At 67.0% G+C, this 25120-nt stretch overlaps 1 protein-coding gene across 1 annotated transcript in view; it reads left to right on the top strand.

The window, feature by feature from the left end:
* FMNL1 (formin like 1) overlaps positions 1 to 25120 on the top strand; it is an 81010-nt gene that overhangs the window by 52256 nt on the left and 3634 nt on the right. The window contains exons 10-25 of the mRNA XM_074978747.1: positions 5427 to 5501; positions 6560 to 6670; positions 7083 to 7232; positions 7702 to 7803; positions 8168 to 8399; positions 8695 to 9027; positions 10384 to 10508; positions 10819 to 11021; positions 13249 to 13483; positions 18033 to 18101; positions 18389 to 18469; positions 21927 to 22056; positions 22214 to 22377; positions 22768 to 22869; positions 23706 to 23795; positions 24084 to 24207. Of these exons, the coding sequence (XP_074834848.1) occupies positions 5427 to 5501; positions 6560 to 6670; positions 7083 to 7232; positions 7702 to 7803; positions 8168 to 8399; positions 8695 to 9027; positions 10384 to 10508; positions 10819 to 11021; positions 13249 to 13483; positions 18033 to 18101; positions 18389 to 18469; positions 21927 to 22056; positions 22214 to 22377; positions 22768 to 22869; positions 23706 to 23795; positions 24084 to 24207 (2326 nt within the window). The remainder of the gene's footprint in view (positions 1 to 5426; positions 5502 to 6559; positions 6671 to 7082; positions 7233 to 7701; positions 7804 to 8167; positions 8400 to 8694; positions 9028 to 10383; positions 10509 to 10818; positions 11022 to 13248; positions 13484 to 18032; positions 18102 to 18388; positions 18470 to 21926; positions 22057 to 22213; positions 22378 to 22767; positions 22870 to 23705; positions 23796 to 24083; positions 24208 to 25120) is intronic.

Genomic DNA, 25120 nt, shown 5'->3' with positions numbered 1-25120 from the left:
AGCCCTGCTGACCCTGGGAGCAGACCACTGCCACCAACAGTGCCCTGGGCTGGGACGCAGTGGAGTGGGAGGGCCTGTGTACCCCCCAACCTGTGGGTGGCAGTCTCCCCGCCTCACTAGTCCAGGCACATGCCTGGGTGGCCCCACTCTCGCTGCTTGTGAGAGCCTGGGTCTGCTGTGTATATTGACTGGTTGTTTGCTGCCCCACCCTGCATCGGGGCCTGGGCTGTTTGACTTTGGGACTAGACTAATCGTGAGGCCTGCCCAAGGAGCTGGGCATTGGTCCTCTGAGGCCTAATCACAGGACTGCGCCCCAGGACCACATCCTGTAGGGAGCAGGTGTGGCCATTTCCCGGAGGCAACTCGTGTACATGTGTGATGTTGTGAAGTGTGTGCGTGTGCGTGTGTGTGTGTGTGTCTCACAGAGGGTGGGGCTCCTGCTGAGGGCAACTGAGGTGACCAGGTGACACCTCTGGGCTGCAGACAAAGGGGAGGTGGAGCCTGAGGGGTTTGAATTGGAACTGGGAGTTGGAAGCAGAGAGTCTGGGCTGGCAGAGGGAGCGAGACCAAGGAGGGGGCCAGGCCTCAGCTCCGGGGGCCCCTCAGGGCCTCCTCTCCCCAGCATGGATGGGACTGGCTGTCTCTGCCGGCTGCACTGACTCCTCTGTACGACACTGTGTGCTGTTGGCTAATAAACCTGCTGTTCTCCTGCTGAGTGAGAGTCACTCCTGCCTGCGGATGGGTGCAGAGTCTGGGGGCTCCTGAACCCCATCACAACAGAGAGTCAAGCAAAGCTGCGTTATTGCCCCATCACTGTTCTGCATCTTCATTGCCATGACCCGTCACCTCACGGATGGCAAACTTCCAGATGAGGTGATGATTGTCTATAGAATGAGCGGGAAGCTTTTCAGTATCAGGAGACTGCAGGCTAAAAGCAAGACCTCCACAACTTTGATCATGGAGCTCCGGTACGTGCATGACAATATGGCTGCTGCTTTTTCTCCCACAGCCCTTCAGACCATCTTAAGTGCCTTCGCTGAAGCACACGAGAATCTCAGCCTCACACTGAACATCGTAAAGACCAAGGCTGTCCGCCAACCTTCACCGACAGAACAATCTCATGCAGCTTCTATTGAAGTCAAAGGAGAACTGCTGGAAAATGTGGAGCACGTCCTCTACTTTGGAAGTCGTGTTTCTGCTAAAGTCGACATTGACGTGAAAATCCAGCATCATGTGAGCTGTGCAAGCTCTGCTTTCACCTGCCTGAGACAAGGAGTCTTTGAGAATCAGGACATCTATGCCAAGACAAAGCTCCTTGTGTACTGTGCAGTGGTTGTGAACGATATCATCAGCGCTGCCTCAGGAGAGTCCTAAAGATCTCTTGGGAGGGCAGGCGCACGAACACCAGTGTCCTGGAAGAGTCGTTCATGGCCAGCATTGAAGCCATTATCATTCGTCAGCATCTTCACTGGACTGGTCACATGGCTGGGACGTCTGATCAGCGCCTACCACAACAGATTCTGGTTTCCGAGTTGGCGGAAGGACAGTGGGGCGTTGGGGTGATACAAGGACGTGCTGAAGGCCGACGTGAAAAAGTGCGGCATCGGTGTCGACACTTGGGAGAACCTTGCTCAAGACCATCTCCAGTGACTGGCAGTCCTTGAGGGGGAGGCAGACTTTGAGAGTCCGGCTGCAGTGCAGATGGGGAGAGGTGGTGAAGAAGAAAAGAGCATCAAAAACTTCCCCATGCCCCTCCAACAGCTACCAACACCTGCCCCTTCTGTGGTGAGATCTGCGGCTCCAGAACTGGGCTGGTCAGCCACCAAGAGCCGCACGAAGAGCAGGGTGGCGTGAAGACGTCCTGCCCATTATTGGGTGACCGCCTAGAGTAACAACCCTAAGAGGAAGCACAGACTCTGGCAGTGCCCTGCCCTCCGTCCTCCCCTGCCTCACCCTTTGCTGCTCTCCTTTTCCCCAGGTGGGAGAGAACCAGTGTGCTGAGGGCCCTGCCCTATGGCTGCTCCGGCACAGGCAGCGTGCGGAGGGCTGGCGCCGTTCCATCAGCAATGTGGTGCTCAGGCAGGGCTGACAGTGCCTGCCAAGGAGCTGCTCCCAGCTGTCACTTTGTGGCTGCTGTGACCCTACAAGGGGCTCCAAAAAGGGACCGGCTGGGGGCACGGGCTGTCGGCTGGATTGAATTCCCAGCGCAGCAGCTGGCAGCTGGGCTCAGGTGAGCAGAAGGTGGGAAGCCAGGCTGACACCTGAGCTGTGAACGGAGGGGCCCGGCTCTGATCCCTCATGCTGCAGCCAGGCCAGCAAGCCGGAGCGCAGACTGCAGTAGTGGGGCTGTGACATACGAGCGCCATCCACTCAGTGACAGGTTCCAGCTTGCTAGCACGCCGGTTGCAGCAGCTGCCTGGGCTGTCTGTCCTACCACTGCTTCCAGCCATGGCTGGGCTTGGAGCCCGGACACCTGGGTTCTGTTTCTGCCTGTGCTGCTAGCATGCTGGTTACCCTCAGGCAAGTTGCTTCCCGGCGCCGTGCCTCAGCTGTCCCAGCTGTATAATGGGAGTAAAGAGCCTAACCTGCCTGGAAGGGGGTGTGAAGCTCTGGTGCCTGCAGAGTTGGTTTAAGAGCCTCAGCTGGAACGTGCCTGCCAAGAGGAACTGGTGTTAATTAGTGCACTGGCAGTTCTCTGAGCCCCTGCTGCCACTGCAGACTGGGCTGCGTAGGGAGGGGGAGCCACAGCCTTTTCAGGAGGGGCCCCCTTTCCTGGCAACAGGGGGAAGGGAAAGCCAGGAGCAGCTGGAGGAATTTAATTGTCCTCAATCCCCTGGCCGGTGGGCTGGGGCTGGGGTCCTGTGGCCCAGGGCTGGCCCCTGCACGGCACGAGGGTAGGATGGTGCTGGACGCTGGCCATCGCTCACCAGAGAAGTCCCGTCTGGCCCAAAGCCTGTCCCTGCCCATGCCCTCCTGGTGCCTTGGTGCGAGGCAGAGCCCTGCCACTGGACCCCAACACCCAGACTTCGCAGGGCCCCATGTGAGCTGCAGCCTCCCTCCTGGTTGGGAAGGGGCCTGGGCAGGGCTGTGCTGAGCCAAGCAGACTGCTGGACCCAGACCCACCCGTGCTCTCCGGCTTTTATTCCCAGCCCTTGCTGCCTCCCGTGCCCACACTGTGTGTAATAGGACAGGGGTTCTGGGCACAGCCAAGGGAACCAATCCTGGGCACATTGGTTAAACCCAGGCCACTCCCAGTCCAGGCTGGATTTTCCTTCTCACCGAGGCAAATCCAACCAGCCTCCACAGCATCTCCGCCAGCCCCCCTGCCCAGCCAGAAGCCACAACAGTAAACCCACAGACTTCCCAGATGCTCTGCCAGGCCAGGCCAACAGCCCCCGAAGTCAGGTGAGCAGCTATTAAACCTGTTTCACCAGCACCACACAGATTCTTCTGGACCCCAAAGGGCCCAGCCACGTCCCCAGGTCAATATAGACCTTACGCTGGGATATTAAGAAAGAAAGGAGTGGGGAGAGAGTGGAAAATTGTTTGAGTGGTACATTACACACACCGGTCACAGCTACCGATGCAGGATACAGCTGATGATATGTGCTGCTTTCCTGGGAGACTCTGAAAATACATCCCCTGAGGGACAGGTCCCCCACTTCACACAAGCTTACTTCACGAGGGCTGGAAGAACAGAGATGGCCACTGCCAGGGCCCTCTGACAGCTTGCCATGTGGGGGGAAACATTCCTTTATTCTTCCATAGACACTGGAGGGTCACCTGACCAGTGGGCTGCTGAGGCACTCTGCATTGGCTGCATCCCAGAGGACAAGTCCCAAATTCCTGAGATGTGTGCTCGCCATCTGCGTCTCTGTCAGCGATCCTGGCTGCGAGGCGACCCGCCTCCCCTGGGGAATCTCAGCACTAAAATACTTCTGATAGAGATACAGAGCGTCACATACAGACATGCCGCAGACGTACAAGTAACAGCCAGACTCGGCATCATCAGCTCTCCTTAGACACCTCAGCTGGCTCACCCCACATAAGATTTGGTTCCAGCTTTATACGACGGTCACAGAAGTGGCTTCATCTTTATGTTTCAAATCCAGTAACATTGAACCAGATCCTCCCAGTCCTGGCCCGGCCTCCACCAGCCTCCTGGAAGGGGCTGCCTGCTGCATGGCTGGCTGGTTTCTGTCTGACTGTTCCAGGGGTAGTTGCCCCACACTGAATGTTTACGCTGCCTGCGCTTCAGCCCTCTGCAGCTGGGATTCCAGAATGACCATGTGGCTGTGTGATGGAGTGGGGGATACCTGTGTGTGTGTGTGAGTGGCTCACAGAGGGTGTGGGGCTCCTGCTGAGGGTAACCCTGACAACCAGGTAACACCTTTGTACGGCAGACAAAGGAGGAGGTGGAGCCTGAGGGGTTTGAATTGGAACTGGGAGTTGGAAGCGGTTGGTCTGGGCTGAGGGAGAGAGAGACAAAGGAGGGGGCCAGGCCCCAGCTCTGGGGGCCCCTCGGGGCCTCCTCTCCCCAACATGGATGGGACTGGCTGTCTCTGCCTGCTGTACTGACTCCTCTGTATGATGCTGTGTCCTATCGGCTAATAAACCTGCTGTTCTCCTGCTGAGTGAGAGACTCTCCTGCCTGCGGACAGGGTGCAGAGCTTGGGGGACCCCAGAACCCCATCACAGGCTGTCTGCGGGAGTGCCCTGGCCCTGGCCCTGGCCCCGGCCCTGGCCCTGGCTGCCTGCAGGCCTCTCCCTCCCCCTCTGGGTCTCTGCCACCACCAGTCCCACAGGACAGCCATGCACCAGCTCAGTCAGGTGGGGCTGGCACTGGTGGCCAGTTCCTGGAGTTCACCATGGGCCCGAGCTGTTAGTGATTTGTGCTGCACAGGGCCCCACTGTGCACAGACCAGAGCCCCGCTGGGCAGGGCACTGCATGGTCCCTCACCTGTCTTTGACTTACTACCGCTCCCCGCTGCCTCTGGAGTTCTAAGCGTGTGTGGGAATCTCAGCTCCAGCAGCCCTGGAACGGAAGACGGGCTGCCGGGAGTTTGTGCCGTGTGTGCTGCATGCTGGGCTAGTGCAGGCTGCGGTGAGGGGCGGGGGTCACCCTGGGGGGGCTCAGGGAGTGGGGGGGTCTGGGTACCGGTGATGTGAGAGACGTTGCTCTGGAACACTCTAAAATGCATGTGTGCCCCTCGCACGTCCACGCACATCCCCCCACCCCGCTGCCAGGCTCACATGTTCCAGGCACGACCTGTCACACTGCAAGGCACCCACCCTCCTTTGCGCTGCGCCTGGCAGCAAGGCAGTCACCACGCTGCTCTCGAGGGCAGCGCTGGCTGGTCTCCCTGCAGGAGCAGCCTGCGGCACAGAGCCTGCCCCTGCTGAGAGGTCTCTGGTCCCGCCCGCAGGTCTGCGGAGAGAGGAATCGCTTCGAGAAGCTGATGGAGTATTTCCGAAACGAGGACAGTAACATTGACTTCATGGTGAGCATTGGTGGGGGGAGGGGAGCCAGGGCGCCCCTTGGCTGGCCCCACGCCCCAAACCATCCGTAACGCGCCGCTGCTCCCAGCGTGTGCAGGGCCTGTGTGACAGGCACTTGGCTGGTTTCCCCACCTGCTTAGCGCAGGCAGGAGCCGTTTGCCCCCTCGCCCCGTCCCCCCGCTTGCTGAAGGTGGCAAGTCCCACGGCCCCGGATGGACCCAGGCTCCGCAAGCAGCCGTCAGCCTTTGTTGAGCTGGACATGTAGCGCTGAGGAGAGACCCGGTGATTTTGCTCCCTGGCCTCTGCCACTGGAACGACAAGGGAATCCCATTTGGTGTCAGGGCTTTTACTGGGCTTTGGCTCGGAGCACTAGAGGGCCATCACTTATCCGTTGCACTCCCAGCTGTGTGAAGCCTGGGGTGTCTCTCTCAGAGCTAGTGGGGGGCTCTTCCAAGTGCCAGGAGCCCCACTGAGCCGGTGCTTGAGGCTTGGTTAGCAGCAGGGTCGGTGCTGGCCCTGCCGCGTGGCCGTGTGAGCGGTGCAACAGGCTGACACCGTTGTGCCAAAGAGCAAATCGACCCAGACAGTCATTGGCTTCGGGCTGAACCACAGTGAACCCCACAAGCCCAAAAGATTTGAGAGACCCCAGAGCAGCCGTGGTGCTGGGGATGTCGCAAACGGAGCTAGTGAAACGCTTCCTGTGCCTTGTGCTTCATTGAGAACAAACGGGATAATGCAGCTTTGGTTTGAAGCACCAGGGTTTGTTTATTTGTGTGGGATTAAACCGGCGGACGAACAAACCGACGAAAATCGGGGCTGTCCTCTGCTCTGACTAGGGGCTGGCGGCAGTCAGGATGGCAGGGTGCTTATTGCAGCTGCTGACTTGCTGGACTGTGGGCCCCTCTGCAGAGGCATTAGTGTGCCAGTGGTCCCCTGCGTACAGCCGTTGTGCGCTGGGTTACGTGCACAGCACCGGAACCTCTAGCAGCGAGGTCCCAAGAGCTCCTGGGGCTCTGGTGGAAGGGGAGGCCTTGGCGCTAACCTGCCGGCTCCTCTGCAGGTGGCCTGCATGCAGTTCATCAACATCGTGGTGCACTCGGTGGAGAACATGAACTTCCGCGTCTTCCTGCAGTACGAGTTCACGCATCTGGGGCTGGACGAGTACCTGGAGGTGAGGCTGCTGTGACCTACCGGGGCTCTGAGAAGGGAGAAGGGGCTGCTCTGTGCACCCCCATCCCTGGAGGTGTGAGCTGCTGTCCTCTCAACATCCTGAGTCTACAGCTGTCCCCGCAAGCCATCTCTAATGGGCTCGTCCGCCTGTGCCATGGCGGCATGCCAGCCTGGGCTACTGGCCATGCAGTCCGGAAATGCTGGGCCGGGGCTGGGGTCTGCTGGCTCTCCTTGGCCGGAGGAGCAGGCCATTCGTGGAGGCTGCCCGGATACCCCCAAGTGCCAAGGCGGGAGAAGGAGGGGGCAGGTGCCCAGTTGGCTGAGAACAATAGACTCAGGACACGTGACTCCCAGGGGGGTTCAGAGCTGGGCTGGGCCTGGTTTGAACAGGGGCCCTTGCTGTCTTGTGGCAGAGTCTGCGTTACACGGAGAGCGACAAGCTGCAGGTGCAGATCCAGGCATACCTGGATAACATCTTTGATGTGGGCGCCTTGCTGGAGGACACAGAGACCAAGAACGCTGTCCTGGAGCACATGGAGGACCTCCAGGAGCAAGTGGTGCAGGTGAGGGCCTGGGGCCCCCAGGCAGGGAGTGAGGAGCCCGGCTGGGGATGCGCAGATGCTGGCAGTGGCTGCCAAGTGCTGTGCCTGTGAGCTGAGCAGGGAGGTGTTCCAGGGCCGCTCCTCTGTGCCCTGGTGCCGCCTGCTCCAGGAGGGGTGGGCAGGTGAGTGGCTCCCTGCTGCGCTGACACTGCCACGTACCCCAGGGATTCCCCATGGGCTGGGCTTGCTGGGCTCCTGCCATAGGCCTTGCTGCCCTGGGCAGGAGTTCTCCCAGCCCCAGTCGGCTGGGGGAAAGGCACTGGGCCTTTCCTCTTGGGCAGGGGCTCCAAGCAGGGCAGTGGGGAGGTGGTCTGCACACACCTGCTCCTGGATGCCTGGCACTGGGGCTGTGCCATCTGCAGCTCCCCTCCATGAGCTGGGAGCTGGGCCCATGGGTGGGGGACTGGCTGAATGCCGGCACCTCTCACAGCTCACGGAGAAGCTCCAGGATGCGGAGAACGAGTCCATGGCCAAGATTGCGGAGCTGGAGAAACAGCTGAGCCAGACGCGCCAGGAGGTGGAGACGCTCAAGGTGAGGCCGGCAGGGAAGGGGGGTGGGGAGCTCGGCTCACAGTGGGGTGAGGCCCGGGGGGGCAGCAAGGGAGTTGTCGGGCAGAGTGGGGAGGGGCTGGTTCTGGAGCATGGGGGCTGCTGTAGGGGGAGAGTCCTGCTCAGAGGTGGCCCGGCGGTGCGAAAGTGTGAGGCTGCTGCCAGAGCGGCGGGGCTGGGACCGCGGCAGGCGGCTTGCCAGGGTGGTGCCTCTTGGTTTGTGGCTGGCCCCAGCCGCCCGGGCCTCAGGCAGGACGGTCCCTGTTGGCACCTGTGTGGGACACAGGAGATGGGGCCCCTCTGCCTGGGCTTGGATGTGGCAGTGACGCCCACGTGGGTCTGCCCAGGAGCGGCTCAGTGAGGCCAGCAGCCAGGCCAGCGCCCCCCCGCCGGCGCAGCAGCACAGGCCGGTGGATGCCCATTCCTCGGCCCTGGAGCAGAAGCTGGGGGAGCTGGAGGAGGAGGGCTTAGTCCGGATCCTGCGTGGGCCAGACGGAGACGTTACCATCGAGATTGTCCCTGTTGCCGTGGAGACCGCAGCAGTCCCCGTGGTTACCATAGAAGCCTCCACCAGCACAGGTACCTTCGGTGGGGCAGCGCAGGTGGGGGTGGGAGGGGACGCAGGCTGTGGGGAGAGCCCAGGGCTAGAGCCCGTGTTGGGGGCAGGCTCTGAGGGCTGGGTTTCTGTGCGCTATCCCTTCTTCCTCCCCTCTGGCCTGTCCCGACGGGCTTGCAGACCCTGGAGCCCCCCGGGGGGCTGGATCTGCCTGTGCTGCCCGTGGGCCCAGGTCAGTGGCCGAGCTGGGGCCAGGCCTCCTCCCTGCCCCATAGCCAGTGGGGTGCACGGCTGACACTTCTCTGACTCGCTTTGCAGATTTCCTGTCTCCTCCCTCTGGCCCCCCACTGCCGCCCCCTGCTGTTGCCCAGACGACGCCTCCGCCTCCGCCTCCGCCTCCGCCTCCCCCACCACTGCCCCACACCGACAACGCCGGCTCTGCCAACCTGCCTTCTCAGCAACAAGCCCCCCCTGCCCCGCCTCCGGCACCACCCCTTCCTGAGACTGATGCCCCTCCACCTGCCCCGCCCCTGCCTGCGGTCGGCATCCCCCCACCACCTCCCCTCTTCGGGGGTGATGGCCCACTCCCTCCCCCACCTCCGCCTCCGCCTCTGGGAATGCCGGCTGGCGGGGACACAGCGGCCGGTTCAGGTGAGTCACAGGGCGCAGTGAGTGTGGGTGAGAGCTGGGCCCGGGGCCGTGGGAAGACGGGTCCCTTGGTTATCCCCAGACCAGGTGCAGCTGGGTCAGCATTGCTCCCCGAGACATTTGTGCATGGTGTGGAGAGGGGTTACAGCCACCCCCACACAGCTGCCAGCTGCCAATGACTGGGGCTGAGCCAGCCTAGCAGTGAACGCCCGCTGCCAGCCTGGCTCAGACCATCGCTCTGTCTAATGCGGGATCACATTGGCGGCCATTCCCGGCATGCTCGGCCCGGTACCTGCCCTCCCGCCAGCCTGGCTCAGACCATCGCTCTGTCTAACGCGGGATCACATTGGCGGCCATTCCCGGCATGCTCGGCCCGGTACCTGCCCTCCCGCCAGCCTGGCTCAGACCATCGCTCTGTCTAACGCGGGATCACATTGGCGGCCGTTCCCGGCATGCTCGGCCCGGTACCTGCCCTCCCGCCAGCCTGGCTCAGACCATCGCTCTGTCTAACGCGGGATCACATTGGCGGCCGTTCCCGGCATGCTCGGCCCGGTACCTGCCCTCCCGCCAGCCTGGCTCAGACCATCGCTCTGTCTAACGCGGGATCACATTGGCGGCCGTTCCCGGCATGCTCGGCCCGGTACCTGCCCTCCCGCCAGCCTGGCTCAGACCATCGCTCTGTCTAACGCGGGATCACATTGGCGGCCGTTCCCGGCATGCTCGGCCCGGTACCTGCCCTCCCGCCAGCCTGGCTCAGACCATCGCTCTGTCTAACGCGGGATCACATTGGCGGCCGTTCCCGGCATGCTCGGCCCGGTACCTGCCCTCCCGCCAGCCTGGCTCAGACCATCGCTCTGTCTAACGCGGGATCACATTGGCGGCCGTTCCCGGCATGCTCGGCCCGGTACCTGCCCTCCCGCCAGCCTGGCTCAGACCATCGCTCTGTCTAACGCGGGATCACATTGGCGGCCGTTCCCGGCATGCTCGGCCCGGTACCTGCCCTCCCGCCAGCCTGGCTCAGACCATCGCTCTGTCTAACGCGGGATCACATTGGCGGCCATTCCCAGCATGCTCGGCCCGGTACCTGCCCTCCCGCCAGCCTGGCTCAGACCATCGCTCTGTCTAACGCGGGATCACATTGGCGGCCATTCCCAGCGTGCTCGGCACGGTACCTGCCCATCCGGCACCGGGGTCAGAGCACTGGCCTGTGTGCCCCCTTGCCTCAGGCAGCAGATTTGTGTTGTGGGACAAAGGGGTTCCCCAGATTGCACCGGGCCAGTGGGGCTGGTATGTCCTGGCTGGGTGTAGGGCGCTCCTGCTCTGCTGTCCTGCCTGACTCGCCCTCCCTCTCCCTGCCAGCTGTCAATATCAAGAAGCCAATTCAGACCAAGTTCCGGATGCCTGTCTTCAACTGGGTGGCTCTGAAACCCAACCAGATCAACGGGACCGTCTTCAAGGAGCTCAACGACGAGAAGGTCCTTCAGGTGTGGTACCCCAGGCCCTGTGGTCTGCAGGCTGGCCTGGCGCCCGGGGCCATGAGGGCAGCCAGCCCTCCCCGGCCATCAGCGAGGGGAGAAGGGGCGGCAAGTCTGGCAGCAGAGGAGGACACCCTGGCTGCAGGAGGCTGTTCAGCACCCTGGAGAGGGGCTGTCTAGTGTGTGGCCATCGCTGCTGAGAGGCGGCCTCCCGCAGGCCGCCCAGCCCTATGGTGACGGGTTCCCCTCTCTCCTTGTGCCCTGGGGCTCCCCTCCCTGCTCCGTCTCCTGCTGATTCCTGCCTCTGCCCTCCTGGCAGGAGCTGGACATGAACGACTTCGAGGAGCACTTCAAGACCAAGGCACAAGGCCCCAGCTTAGACATCAGCACCCTGAAGGCCAAGGCCACTCAGAAGGCCCCCAGCAAGGTGACGCTGATGGAGTCCAACCGGGCCAAGAACCTGGCCATCACGCTCCGCAAGGGCAGCCTCAGCATCGACAGTATCTGCCAGGCCATCCGGACGTGAGTCGTCATCGTCGTCCCAGCCCCCGCACAGAGCGACAGGGAGCTCGCCAGGGGGGTGCGGGCGGACACAGCCTGGCTGGAGGCTGGAGATGCCCAGTGAGGGCTGCGGGGCGAGGGGAGCAGAGAGGCTGGGGGGACCCAGAGCTCAGCTGAGCTGAAGTCGCTGGCTGCGAGGCCAGGAGCTGAGGGGTGGGGCTGCGGGGAGGGGAGCCCGGTGACGTGGGCGTGGATGGTGCTGGCTGAGGGGGCCCAGCTGGCAGGGCACTGCTGGGGCAGTGCAGGAGAGCGCCAGGAGGATGGCAGGGAAGCAGGGAGCTGTTGCTGGGTGGCCGAGGTGGGGCCCTGGCACGAGGCCATTTGACTTTGGCTGGGGGGAGCACAAGGGCCAAGAAGGGCCATGGAACTGGTGGTGGAAGTAGCACTCGGGGAGCGCCGGCAAGGCTGGAGGACTGTGGGGGGCTCGGGGAGGCCGGGCCGGGCCGGGCAGGGCTGGGGAGTGTGGCCAGCGAGAGGAGAGGAGGGGAAGAGGTTGGCAGGGGCAGGTCAGACTGGTTCTTGTCGGTCCCCTCTGGCCGAGCCCCTGGCGTTTGTGGAGAGGGGATGGGGGAGCTGAAGCCGGCAGCACGTCTGGGCTTCAGGCGGGATGGCGAAGTAGATGGAAAACCTGGAGAGGTCGCTTGCCCCGGGAGTCACCAGGGTCTCAACAGCCGGGCGGGGTGAGGGCACTGAACCAGGGCCGCTGAATGACAAGCAGAGCAGGTGCGGGGAAGGGGCAGAGGAGGGAAACGGGAGGACGCTGAAGCCTTCAGAGAACCAGCTGCAGGGCCGTGGAGGGGAGCGGGAGGGGAGGGGAGTCCGGACTGAGTCCTGGGAGGGGCAGGTGAAAGCAGGGGAGCGGGGCAGTGGGGGCAGAGGAGGGGGTGTCAGGGGGCGGGGGAGGGGCAGGGGAGGGCACGGAAGCAGGGCAGTGGGGGCAGAGAAGGGGGTGTCAGGGGGAGGGGGAGGGGAGCAGGGCAGTGGGGGCAGAGGAGGGGGTGTCAGGGGGAGGGGGAGGGGAGCAGGGCAGTGGGGGCAGAGGAGGGGGTGTCGGGGCGGGAGAGGGGCAGGGCAGCGGGGGCAGAGGAGGGGGTGTCAGGGGGCGGGGGAGGGGCAGGGGAGCAGGGCAGCGGGGGCAGAGGAGGGGGTGTCAGGTGGTGGGGGAGGGGCAGGGGAGCAGGGCAGCGGGGGCAGAGGAGGGGGTGTCAGGTGGCGGGGGAGGGGCAGGGGAGCAGGGCAGCGGGGGCAGAGGAGGGGGTGTCGGGGCGGGGGAGGGGCAGGGTAGCAGGGCAGCGGGGGCAGAGGAGGGGGTGTCGGGGCGGGGGAGGGGCAGGGGAGCAGGGCAGCAGGGGCAGAGGAGGGGGTGTCGGGGCGGGGGAGGGGGAGGGGAGCAGGGCAGCGGGGGCAGAGGAGGGGGTGTCAGGGGGCGGGGGAGGGGCAGGGTAGCAGGGCAATGGGGGCAGAGAAGGGGGTGTCGGGGCGGGGGAGGGCACGGGATTGGGCAGTGGGGGCAGAGGAAGGGGTGTCAGGGGGCGGGGGAGGGGCAGGGCAGCGGGGGCAGAGGAGGGGGTGTCAGGTGGCGGGGGAGGGGCAGGGGAGCAGGGCAGCGGGGGCAGAGGAGGGGGTGTCGGGGCGGGGGAGGGGCAGGGGAGCAGGGCAGCGGGGGCAGAGGAGGGGGTGTCGGGGCGGGGGAGGGGCAGGGGAGCAGGGCAGCGGGGGCAGAGGAGGGGGTGTCAGGGCGGGGGAGGGGCAGGGGAGCAGGGCAGCGGGGGCAGAGGAGGGGGTGTCGGGGCAGGGGAGGGGCAGGGGAGCAGGGCAGCGGGGGCAGAGGAGGGGGTGTCGGGGCGGGGGAGGAGCAGGGCAGCGGGGGCAGAGGAGGGGGTGTCGGGGCGGGGGAGGGGCAGGGGAGCAGGGCAGCGGGGGCAGAGGAGGGGGTGTCAGGGGGCGGGGGAGGGGCAGGGGAGCAGGGCAGCGGGGGCAGAGGAGGGGGTGTCGGGGCGGGGGAGGGGCAGGGCAGCGGGGGCAGAGGAGGGGGTGTCGGGGCGGGGGAGGAGCAGGGCAGCGGGGGCAGAGGAGGGGGTGTCAGAGGCGCAGGTGGGCATCGCTGGGCGTTCAGTCGGTGATCGGAGGGGAACTGGGCAGCGGTGGCCGATCGGTGCCAGGGTGTGAGGTGCTGCCCCACCCCCAGGTACGACATGCAGAGCCTGAGCCTGGATTTCCTGGAGCTGCTCCAGCGCTTCCTGCCCACGGAGTATGAGCTGACGCTGATCCGCAAGTACGAGAAGGAGCAGCGGCCGCTGGAGGAGCTGTCGGACGAGGACGTCTTCATGATCAAGTTCAGCCAGATCCCTCGCCTGGCCGAGCGCATGGACATCATGACCTTCCTGGGCAACTTCAGCGACACCGCCCAGCTGCTGATGCCGGTACGGGCCAGAGCGGGCGGCCGCCGGGCCTCGTCCCTCCTCCGGCACTCAGGGAGGCCGGCAGGCAGGGCCTCGGGGCGCTGGGAGAGAGCTGGCCCCGGAGCAGGGCACGGTGCGGGGAGTGGGGCGTTCACTCCTCGGGGAGCTGCCTTCCAGTCTGCCCTGGGAGGCCCCGGGAACAGCTTTGGTACATCACAGGCTAGTTCACTAGGCATCCGAGCTGCCGGGCCACTGGGGACCCTCTGCATGGTCAGCTCACCCCTGGGGCTGCTGTAGCAGGGAGGGCAGTAGGCCAGGACACTGTGTCTCCACCGAGCTGGGCGAGCCCAGAGCCGGGGCCGGGGCAGGGGCAGGAGTGGGTGAGCCTGGGGCTGGGGCTGGGGCAGGAGTGGGTGAGCCAGAGGCCGGGGCAGGAGTGGGTGAGCCAGGGGCCAGGGCTGGGGCAGGAGTGGGTGAGCCAGAGGCAGGGGCAGGAGTGGGTGAGCCTGGGGCCGGGGCCGGGGCAGGAGTGGGTGAGCCTGGGGCCGGGGCCGGGGCAGGAGTGGGTGAGCCTGGGGCCGGGGCTGGGGCAGGAGTGGGTGAGCCAGGGGCCGGGGCCGGGGCCGGGGCCGGGGCCGGGGCAGGAGTGGGTGAGCCAGGGTCCGGGGCCGGGGCAGAAGTGGGTGAGCCTGGGGCCGGGGCCGGGGCAGGAGTGGGTGAGCCTGGGGCCGGGGCCGGGGCAGGAGTGGGTGAGCCTGGGGCCGGGGCCAGGGCAGAAGTGGGTGAGCCTGGGGCCGGGGCTGGGATGCCTGGGGCCGGGGCAGGAGTGGGTGAGCCTGGGGCCGGGGCAGGAGTGGGTGAGCCAGGGGCCGGGGCCGGGGCAGGAATGGGTGAGCCAGGGGCCGGGGCCGGGGCAGGAGTGGGTGAGCCAGGGGCCGGGGCAGAAGTGGGTGAGCCTGGGGCCGGGGCCAGGGCAGAAGTGGGTGAGCCTGGGGCCGGGGCCGGGGCAGGAGTGGGTGAGCCTGGGGCCGGGGCAGAAGTGGGTGAGCCTGGGGCCGGGGCAGAAGTGGGTGAGCCAGGGGCCGGGGCCGGGGCAGGAGTGGGTGAGCCTGAGGCCGGGGCAGAAGTGGGTGAGCCTGGGGCCGGGGCAGAAGTGGGTGAGCCAGGGGCCGGGGCCGGGGCCGGGGCAGGAGTGGGTGAGCCTGGGGCCAGGGCAGAAGTGGGTGAGCCTGGGGCCGGGGCCGGGGCAGGAGTGGGTGAGCCAGGGGCCGGGGCTGGGATGCCTGGGGCCGGGGCCAGGGCAGGAGTGGGTGAGCCTGGGGCCGGGGCCGGGGCAGGAGTGGGTGAGCCTGGGGCCGGGGCCGGGGCCGGGGCAGGAGTGGGTGAGCCAGGGGCCGGGGCCGGGATGCCTGGGGCCGGGGCCAGGGCAGGAGTGGGTGAGCCTGGGGCCGGGGCCGGGGCAGAAGTGGGTGAGCCTGGGGCCGGGGCCGGGGCAGGAGTGGGTGAGCCTGGGGCCAGGGCAGAAGTGGGTGAGCCAGGGGCCGGGGCCGGGGCAGAAGTGGGTGAGCCTGGGGCCGGGGCCGGGGCAGAAGTGGGTGAGCCAGGGGCCGGGGCCAGGGCAGAAGTGGGTGAGCCAGGGGCCGGGGCCGGGGCAGAAGTGGGTGAGCCAGGGGCCGGGGCCGGGGCAGGAGTGGGTGAGCCTGGGGCCGGGGCCAGGGCAGAAGTGGGTGAGCCTGGGGCCGGGGCCGGGGCAGGAGTGGGTGAGCCAGGGGCCGGGGCCGGGGCAGGAGTGGGTGAGCCAGAGGCAGGGGCAGGAGTGGGTGAGCCAGGGGCCAGGGCTGGGGCAGGAGTGGGTGAGCCAGAGGCAGGGGCAGGAGTGGGTGAGCCTGGGGCCGGGGCCGGGGCAGGAGTGGGTGAGCCTGGGGCCGGGGCCGGGGCAGGAGTGGGTGAGCCTGGGGCCGGGGCTGGGGCAGGAGTGGGTGAGCCAGGGGCCGGGGCCGGGGCCGGGGCCGGGGCCGGGGCAGGAGTGGGTGAGCCAGGGGCCGGGGCCGGGGCAGAAGTGGGTGAGCCTGGGGCCGGGGCCGGGGCAGGAGTGGGTGAGCCTGGGGCCGGGGCCGGGGCAGGAGTGGGTGAGCCTGGGGCCGGGGCCAGGGCAGAAGTGGGTGAGCCTGGGGCCGGGGCTGGGATGCCTGGGGCCGGGGCAGGAGTGGGTGAGCCTGGGGCCGGGGCAGGAGTGGGTGAGCCAGGGGCCGGGGCCGGGGCAGGAATGGGTGAGCCAGGGGCCGGGGCCGGGGCAGGAGTGGGTGAGCCAGGGGCCGGGGCAGAAGTGGGTGAGCCTGGGGCCGGGGCCAGGGCAGAAGTGGGTGAGCCTGGGGCCGGGGCCGGGGCAGGAGTGGGTGAGCCTGGGGCCGGGGCCGGGGCAGGAGTGGGTGAGCCTGGGGCCGGGGCCGGGGCAGGAGTGGGTGAGCCTGGGGCCGGGGCAGAAGTGGGTGAGCCTGGGGCCGGGGCAGAAGTGGGTGAGCCAGGGGCCGGGGCCGGGGCAGGAGTGGGTGAGCCTGGGGCCGGGGCAGAAGTGGGTGAGCCAGGGGCCGGGGCCGGGGCCGGGGCAGGAGTGGGTGAGCCTGGGGCCAGGGCAGAAGTGGGTGAGCCTGGGGCCGGGGCCGGGGCAGGAGTGGGTGAGCCAGGGGCCGGGGCTGGGATGCCTGGGGCCGGGGCCAGGGCAGGAGTGGGTGAGCCTGGGGCCGGGGCCGGGGCAGGAGTGGGTGAGCCTGGGGCCGGGGCCGGGGCCGGGGCAGGAGTGGGTGAGCCAGGGGCCGGGGCCGGGATGCCTGGGGCCGGGGCCAGGGCAGGAGTGGGTGAGCCTGGGGCCGGGGCCGGGGCAGAAGTGGGTGAGCCTGGGGCCGGGGCCGGGGCAGGAGTGGGTGAGCCTGGGGCCAGGGCAGAAGTGGGTGAGCCAGGGGCCGGGGCCGGGGCAGAAGTGGGTGAGCCTGGGGCCAGGGCCGGGGCAGAAGTGGGTGAGCCAGGGGCCGGGGCCAGGGCAGAAGTGGGTGAGCCAGGGGCCGGGGCCGGGGCAGAAGTGGGTGAGCCAGGGGCCGGGGCCGGGGCAGGAGTGGGTGAGCCTGGGGCCGGGGCCAGGGCAGAAGTGGGTGAGCCTGGGGCCGGGGCCGGGGCAGGAGTGGGTGAGCCAGGGGCCGGGGCCGGGGCAGGAGTGGGTGAGCCTGGGGCCGGGGCCGGGGCAGGAGTGGGTGAGCCTGGGGCCAGGGCCGGGGCAGAAGTGGGTGAGCCAGGGGCCGGGGCCAGGGCAGAAGTGGGTGAGCCAGGGGCCGGGGCCGGGGCAGAAGTGGGTGAGCCAGGGGCCGGGGCCGGGGCAGGAGTGGGTGAGCCTGGGGCCGGGGCCAGGGCAGAAGTGGGTGAGCCTGGGGCCGGGGCCGGGGCAGGAGTGGGTGAGCCAGGGGCCGGGGCCGGGGCAGGAGTGGGTGAGCCTGGGGCCGGGGCCGGGGCAGGAGTGGGTGAGCCAGGGGCCGGGGCCGGGGCAGAAGTGGGTGAGCCAGGGGCCGGGGCCAGGGCAGGAGTGGGTGAGCCAGGGGCCGGGGCCGGGGCAGAAGTGGGTGAGCCAGGGGCCGGGGCCGGGGCAGAAGTGGGTGAGCCTGGGGCCGGGGCCGGGGCAGGAGTGGGTGAGCCTGGGGCCGGGGCAGGAGTGGGTGAGCCTGGGGCCGGGGCAGGAGTGGGTGAGCCAGGGGCCGGGGCCGGGGCAGGAGTGGGTGAGCCTGGGGCCGGGGCCGGGGCAGGAGTGGGTGAGCCAGGGGCCGGGGCCAGGGCAGGAGTGGGTGAGCCAGGGGCCGGGGCCGGGGCAGAAGTGGGTGAGCCTGGGGCCGGGGCCGGGGCAGAAGTGGGTGAGCCAGGGGCCGGGGCCAGGGCAGAAGTGGGTGAGCCAGGGGCCGGGGCCAGGGCAGGAGTGGGTGAGCCAGGGGCCGGGGCTGGGGCAGAAGTGGGTGAGCCAGGGGCCGGGGCCAGGGCAGGAGTGGGTGAGCCTGGGGCCGGGGCCGGGGCAGAAGTGGGTGAGCCTGGGGCCGGGGCCGGGGCAGGAGTGGGTGAGCCTGGGGCCAGGGCAGAAGTGGGTGAGCCAGGGGCCGGGGCCGGGGCAGGAGTGGGTGAGCCAGGGGCCGGGGCCGGGGCAGGAGTGGGTGAGCCTGGGGCCGGGGCCGGGGCAGGAGTGGGTGAGCCAGGGGCCGGGGCTGGGGCAGAAGTGGGTGAGCCTGGGGCCGGGGCCGGGGCAGGAGTGGGTGAGCCAGGGTCCGGGGCCGGGGCAGAAGTGGGTGAGCCTGGGGCCGGGGCCGGGGCAGGAGTGGGTGAGCCTGGGGCCGGGGCAGGAGTGGGTGAGCCAGGGGCCGGGGCCGGGGCAGGAGTGGGTGAGCCTGGGGCCGGGGCCGGGGCAGGAGTGGGTGAGCCCGGGGCCGGGGCCGGGATGCCTGGGGCCGGCAGGGCCTGGTGCTGGTCGGGCAGGCTGCGTGGCAGGTGTTTTGCCCCCAGGGGCTGGGCCAGGCCGTCTCACCCACCTCTCTGTCTTCAGCAACTCAACGCCATCATCGCCGCCTCCATTTCCCTCAAGTCCTCCACCAAGCTCCGGCACATCCTGGAGGTGAGGGGCCGGGCGCCGAGCCGGCCGGACGAGAGGGGCTCTCGGGGCAGGGCTGCGGGGGGGAGCAGGAGGGACGAGGCCGGGCTGGGTGCAGTGCCTGTTCGGGAGAGGACTCCCTCAGCCAGCCCTGCTGCCGACGGGCGGGGTCCTGGGCTGCAGGCCAGGCAGCGAGTCTCTGTCCGTGGCAGCACCCCCACACCAGGGGCTCCCCGGGGGCTGGCTACCGGTGACGGGCACGCTGGGCTTGGTGCCCTGCCTGCCGATCATCAGCACTCGTTTTCCTGCAGCTCGTCCTGGCCTTCGGGAACTACATGAACAGCAGCAAGCGTGGGGCGGCCTACGGCTTCCGGCTGCAGAGCCTCGACGCGGTAGGTTGTAGGCAGCTTCCCTCCATGTGTGCAGGAAACGTGGTTGTGCGCCGAGGCATGTGCACCACCCACAGAGCGCCAGGCTGCCGGCCGTGGGCACCCGCTCCCATAGAGCGCCAGGCTGCCGGCCATGGGCACCACACCCATAGAGCGCCAGGCTCCCGGCCGCGGGCACCCGCACCCTTAGAGCGCCAGGCTGCCGGCCGCGGGCACCCGCACCAGCAGAGCTCCAGGCTGCCGGCCGCGGGCATCCACACCCATGGAACGCCAGGCTACCCGCCATGGGCATCCGCACCCATAGAGCGCCAGGCTGCCGGCCGCGGGCACCCGCACCCATAGAACGCCAGGGTGCCGGCCGCGGGCACGTGCAGCCATCGAGCGCCAGGCTGCCGGTCGCGGGGCACCCGCATCCATAGAGCGCCAGGTTGCCAGCTGCGGGCACCCGCACCCATAGAGTGCCAGGCTTCCGGCCACGGGCACCCGCGTCTGTAGAGCACCAGGCTGCCGGCCGCAGGCACCCGTATCAGCAGAGCGCCAGGCTTCCGGCTGCGGGCACCCGCTCCCGTAGAACGCCAGGCTGCCGGCCGCGGGCATCCGCTCCTGTAGAACGCCAGGCTGCCGGCCGCGGGCATCCGCACCCATGGAACGCCAGGCTGCCCGCCGCGGGCACCCGCACGCAGAGAGTGCCAGGCTGCCAGCCATGGGCACCCACACCCGTAGAGCGCCAGGCTGCCGGCCGCGGGCACCCGCACCCGTAGAACGCCAGGCTGCCGGCCGCGGGCACCCGCACCCGTAGAACGCCAGGCTGCCGGCCGCGGGCATCCACACCCGTAGAACGCCAGGCTGCCGGCCGCAGGCACCGGCACCCATAGAGCGCCAGGCTGCCGGCCATGGGCACCCGCACCCGTAGAACGCCAGGCTGCCGGCCATGGGCACCCGCACCCATAGAGCGCCAGGCTGACTGAGCTTTGGCCCTTTGGGTGCAGGAGGTATTGGGGGGGCAGAGGTGACTCAGCATTGGCCCTTTGGGTGCAGGAGGTGGGGGGGAAGAGGTGACTGAGCATTGGCCCTTTGGGTGCTGGAGGTGTCGGGGGGGCAGCGGTGTCTGAGCATTGGCCCTTTGGGTGCAGGAGGTATCGGGGGGGGGCAGAGGTGACTGAGCATTGGCCCTTTGGGTGCAGGAGGTATCGGGGGGGGGCAGAGGTGACTGAGCATTGGCCCTTTGGGTGCAGGAGGTATCGGGGGGGCAGAGGTGACTGAGCATTGGCCCTTTGGGTCCAGGAGGTTGGGGGGAAGAGGTGTCTGAGCATTGGCCCTTTGGGTGCAGGAGGTATCGGGGGGGCAGTGGTGACTAAGCATTGGCCCTTTGGGTGCAGGAGGTATCGGGGGGGGGCAGAGTGACTGAGCATTGGCCCTTTGGGTGCAGGAGGTGTTGAGGGGGCAGAGGTGACTGAGCATTGGCCTTTTGGGTGCAGGAGGTATCGGGGGGCCAGACGTGACTGGGCATTGGCCCTTTGGGTGCTGGAGGTGTTGGAGGGCAGAGGTGACTGAGCATTGGCCCTCTGGGTGCAGGAGGTATCGGGGGGGGGCAGAGGTGACTGAGCATTGGCTCTTTGGGTGCAGGAGGTGGGGGGGAAGAGGTGACTGAGGATTGGCCCTTTGGGTGAAGGGGGCAGAGGTTTCTGAGCATTGGTCCTTTGGGTGCTGGAGGTGTCGGGGGGGGGGCAGAGGTGACTGAGCATTGGCCCTTTGGGTGCAGGAGGTATCGGGGGGGCAGAGGTGACTGAGCATTGGCCCTTTGGGTGCAGGAGGTATCGGGGCGGGGGCAGAGGTGACTGAGCATTGGCCTTTTGGGTGCAGGAGGTATCGGGGGGCCAGACGTGACTGGGCATTGGCCCTTTGGGTGCTGGAGGTGTCGGAGGGCAGAGGTGACTGAGCATTGGCCCTTTGGGTGCAGGAGGTATCGGGGGGCAGAGGTGACTGAGCATTGGCCCTTTGGGTGCAGGAGGTATCGGGGGGGCAGAGGTGACTGAGCATTGGCCCTTTGGGTGCTGGAGGTGTCGGGGGGGGCAGAAGTGTCTGAGCATTGGCCCTTTGGGTGCTGGAGGTGTCGGAGGGCAGAGGTGACTGAGCATTGGCCCTTTGGGTGCAGGAGGTATCGGGGGGGCAGAGGTGACTGAGCATTGGCCCTTTGGGTGCAGGAGGTATCGGGGGGGCAGAGGTGACTGAGCATTGGCCCTTTGGGTGCAGGAGGTATCGGGAGGGCAGAGGTGTCTGAGCATTGGCCCTTTGGGTGCTGGAGGTATCGGGGGGGCAGAGGTGACTGAGCATTGGCCCTTTGGGTGCTGGAGGTGTCGGAGGGCAGAGGTGACTGAGCATTGGCCCTTTGGGTGCAGGAGGTATCGGGGGGGCAGAGGTGACTGAGCATTGGCCCTTTGGGTGCAGGAGGTATCGGGGGGGCAGAGGTGACTGAGCATTGGCCCTTTGGGTGCTGGAGGTGTCGGGGGGGCAGAAGTGTCTGAGCATTGGCCCTTTGGGTGCAGGAGGTATCTGGGGGCTGAGGTGACTGAGCATTGGCCCTTTGGGTGCTGGAGGTGTCGGGAGGGCAGAGGTGTCTGAGCATTGGCCCTTTGGGCTCAGGAGGTATCTGGGGGCAGAGGTGACTGAGCATTGGCCCTTTGGGTGCTGGAGGTGTCTGGGGGCAGAGGTGACTGAGCATTGGCCCTTTGGGCTCAGGAGGTGTCTGGGGGCTGAGGTGACTGAGCATTGGCCCTTTGGGTGCTGGAGGTGTCTGGGGGCAGAGGTGACTGAGCATTGGCCCTTTGGGTGCTGGAGGTGTCTGGGGGCAGAGGTGCCTGAGCATTGGCCCTTTGGGTGCAGGCGGTGTCGGGGGGAGAGGCATCTGGAAGTGGGCCCTGGCGGTGTCAATGGCTGGACAGGACAGGGTTGTCTGGGCAGTACCTGTGTCGACAGCTGCCGGCTACGCCTCCAGCCTGGAAACAGTCGCTCTCATTGGTGCGAGGTTCCAGGGGATGCCCAAGCTAGGAGCGGAGGTGGGGTCTCTCACATCTCTTGTGGTACTGGCAGTGATGGATTTAGCCATTGGGCCAATGGGGTGTGTGCCCAGGACCCTGGAAAAATGGGTTCCCCTTGCACCCGTACCTGCTGCTCCAAGCTGCCAGTGCTGGAGCTGGGTGTGGGCCCGGGGGCTGACCCTGCTCCACCAACCAGCACTCCAGCCTGTGGGGCAGGCAGGCAGAGCAGGATAAGTGCTTGTTCCCCAATCCTGTTCCCTGTCTGCAGCCCTGGGCGGCACCTGAGTCTCTGCAGGGTGGTTGCCCAGGTGCTCGTCTGGGTGTGGTGTTTGAGGAGGGGGAGCAGGGCAGACCAGGTGAGGGCAGGCTCTGGGGCGGACGCCTGGTCACAGTTCCACCCTGACTCTGCCCCCCCACACCAGCTGCTGGAGATGAAGTCGACAGACCGGAAGCAGACGCTGCTGCACTACCTTGTTCGGGTGATCGCGGAGAAGTACCCGGAGCTGACGGGCTTCCACACCGAGCTGCACTTCCTGGACAAGGCGGGCACAGGTAGCAGGCGCAGCCGGGCTCCGGGTGGCCGTGGGCAGGTGGTGCTCGAGGGCTCGGTCCCTGGTCTGGGCAATGGAAGGGCTCTGTGCTCAAGGAGGCCCCAGCTCTGCAGCCCTGCCCCAGCCACGCTCACGCTGCCTCCCCTCTCCCCACCCAGTGTCTCTGGACAGCATGTTGCAGGACATGCGGGCCCTGCAGCGGGGCATGGAGCTCACCCGGAAGGAGTTCATGAGGCAGGACGACAGCCGGGTGCTCAAGGACTTTCTCAGGGCCAACACGGAGGTGATGGAGAAGCTGCAGGCTGACAGCAAGACTGCCCAGGTGGGTGGGTCCCCCCTGCGTGCGGGGCTGATGCATGGCAGGGGGCTGAGCAGAGGGCACACAGATGGGCAAGTGCCCCGGAATGGGGGGGTGCTCTTGGCCTGACGCTGGCGGTGCAGTGGGAGGGCACGGGCCGGGTTGCTGAGGGTGCTCTGCCTCTGGAGCAGGCTTCTGCTGGGAAGTGTGGCTGGAGGGAGGCCGAGGGAGGGGGCCTTAGTGCTGCTGTGCAGCAAACGTGGTGTCCTCCTTGCACAGCACCAGCCACTGCAGAGGGGCACTGCCTGGAGCCCGGCTTCTCGAGCCCAGTGGCTGATGCCAGTCAGGGTGCAGGGAGATGGGAGGGAGGCGGGCAGGGCCTGGGCTGTGCTAATGGGTCTCCTCTGCCGGCAGGAGGCCTACGAGTCGGCTGTGGAGTACTTCGGGGAGAACCCCAAGACCACCCCCCCCACCATGTTCTTCCCAATGTTCATGCGCTTCATCAAAGCCTACAAGGTAAAGGGGCAAAGATACAGGAGGGTTCCTGGGCACTCCTGTGAGAACCAAACCTGGGCAAATCACTTAAAACCAGGCTGCTTACAGCCGCGACTGGGGTTTCCTGCACCTTAAGGCACCCGACCAGTCACACAGGCACCTCTGCCAGACCTGCCAGGGGTTACCCCATAAATCCCTCAAGCTCTCCAGCTTCCCTTGTGCTACAGCCAGCACCCTCCTTGCACAGGTGAGTGGTTATGAGAACCAATCTCACCAAATCCACACGGGTCTTTCCAGGCCCCAGAGGGACCAGCCCCTGTCCCAGGTCAGCGTGTGCTTAGATCTCCCCCAAACCAGCACGCTGGGCCGATCCTTTAGAATCTAACATGTAAAGGTTTATTAATAAAAGAAAGAGAGACGAGGGGGAGAGAAATAACTGTTAAAGTGGTCGGATTCCACCCGGCAGTCGCAAATCCTCGGAGCGGCTGCAGCAGACGGAACAGGCGGCGGCTGTCTTAACAGGCTGGAAATCCATCCTTTGTAGGATGGGCCACCGCCCAGGCAGGGGCAGTGCAGAGCAGAGATGTTCCTGCCAGCTGCAGCCTGGAGACTGCCAGGGCCCTCGTTACACCTTTGCCTGTGTGGAGGGACATTCCTGCCTGGGATCATGTTCGCGTGATACGGTCACCTAACCCCTGGTGCGTTAGCTGCGCCGGACTGAGCCCAGCTCTGCACTGGGGCCCATCCCAACCTGGCTGCAGGAGCTCTCAGTGGGGCCATGCGTGTGGGGCTGCCGGGGCAGGGTGAGGTGGAGCGCCCTGCCGGGCTAACCAGTGCCGGCTCCAATCTCTCCCCAGCAAGCAGAGCAGGACATCGAGTTGTGGAGGAAAGAGGAAGCAGCCGCCAAAGAAGCAGAGTCCAATTCCCCCAGCAAGCAGGAGCCAAAGGTAGGTGTCAGACCTGGGCCCCGCTCCCTCCCCAGCCTCCCAGCCATGTGCTCCTTCAGGAGCCTGGGTGCCTTTCTCAAGAGGCGTCTGTTAGCACCAGCTGCCTCCCGAAAACCTCCCTGGCCCTTGGAGTCTTTCCTTCCACGCCGACCCCATGGTGACGTCGCTGCGTTCAGGACCACAGCTGCCACGCTCCACCCCAGAGGTGGCTGCCGCTCTGTGGCAGGTGAAGTGACTGTCGGAGGCGGGCCAGGCACTAACTTGTCTTCTTTCCGCGGGGGCTGCCAGTCACCTGTCCACAAGGTGAAGCGCCAGCAGATGGACATGATCGCAGAGCTGAAGAAGAAGCAGATGGTGAAGGAGCCGCTCATTTACGAGGGAGGAGATGGCGCCATTGAGGACATTATTTCAGGTAAGGGGGCACAGACCGAGACCAGCAGCGTCTCCCGGGCGTGGCAGGTGAACCCACAGACCTGTGCCCAGGGCCTGACGCCCTGTGCTGCAGCCAGTTGGCCAGTGGCAGAGCCATTGGCGCTGAGCAGGGTCCTGGCCAGGGGATACCAGAAAGAGCCACTGGCTGTTGATGAGTTCTCTTGGGGTGCTGCATGTCATGTGACTGCCAACACCTTGCCGTGTGCTGCAGCCTGCGGCCAGCGCAGCGCTGTGCTTCCTGCCCCCCCGGCACCAGGCTCCGCGTTCCCCTGCCCGACAGGCAGCGTCCCTGGGGCCCAGGGAGCGCCCGTGGGACGGCACAGCTCAGAGGAGTGTGTTTGGGAGCAGGGAGTGGCAGGCAGGAGTCCTGGGCCTGGTCCCTGCTCCGAGCGTCTGCTTGGCAGCTGCAGCTCACCGTGGGGCTCCGCTCTCACCGTTCTGTAACACCCCTGGATCTCCCGCACCCCACCTCTCCCACGGCGGCCACCCCCTGCCCTGGGCTGAACTGGCCCCCTGGCCGCTGTGGGGTGGCAGGCTTGAATGATCTGCCCCAGGGGCTCATTGCTCCTCTGCTGATGCACTATTGTGGGAGGTGCGTGCGGCCCACAACGTCTTAGTCTGCCAGGCTGAGACCCAGAGTGCGCCCCACCCAGAGCCCCCTCCACAGAGCCCAGGTGGGGGGTTGGGCAGTTGACTGGCAGCTCCGACCCCAGACCCCATGAGGCCGCACGACAGCCGGGTTCTGCTCCCGGCCGCAGCCCAGGCAGCCTGTAGCACACCGTGGGCTGCAGCTCACTGGGCCACCGCCTGAGCATGAGGCTTTAGAGCCGTGCCGCTCCAAGTGCAGTCTGTGGACCACTCGCGGTCTGCAACTGCCTGCAGATGAGCTGCGG

Source organism: Carettochelys insculpta, chromosome 28 (genome assembly GCF_033958435.1).
Source record: "Carettochelys insculpta isolate YL-2023 chromosome 28, ASM3395843v1, whole genome shotgun sequence".
NCBI classification, from domain to species: domain Eukaryota; kingdom Metazoa; phylum Chordata; order Testudines; family Carettochelyidae; genus Carettochelys; species Carettochelys insculpta.
The sequence above is the reverse complement of the archived record's forward strand: the minus strand, read 5'-3'. Positions and strand labels throughout refer to the sequence as shown.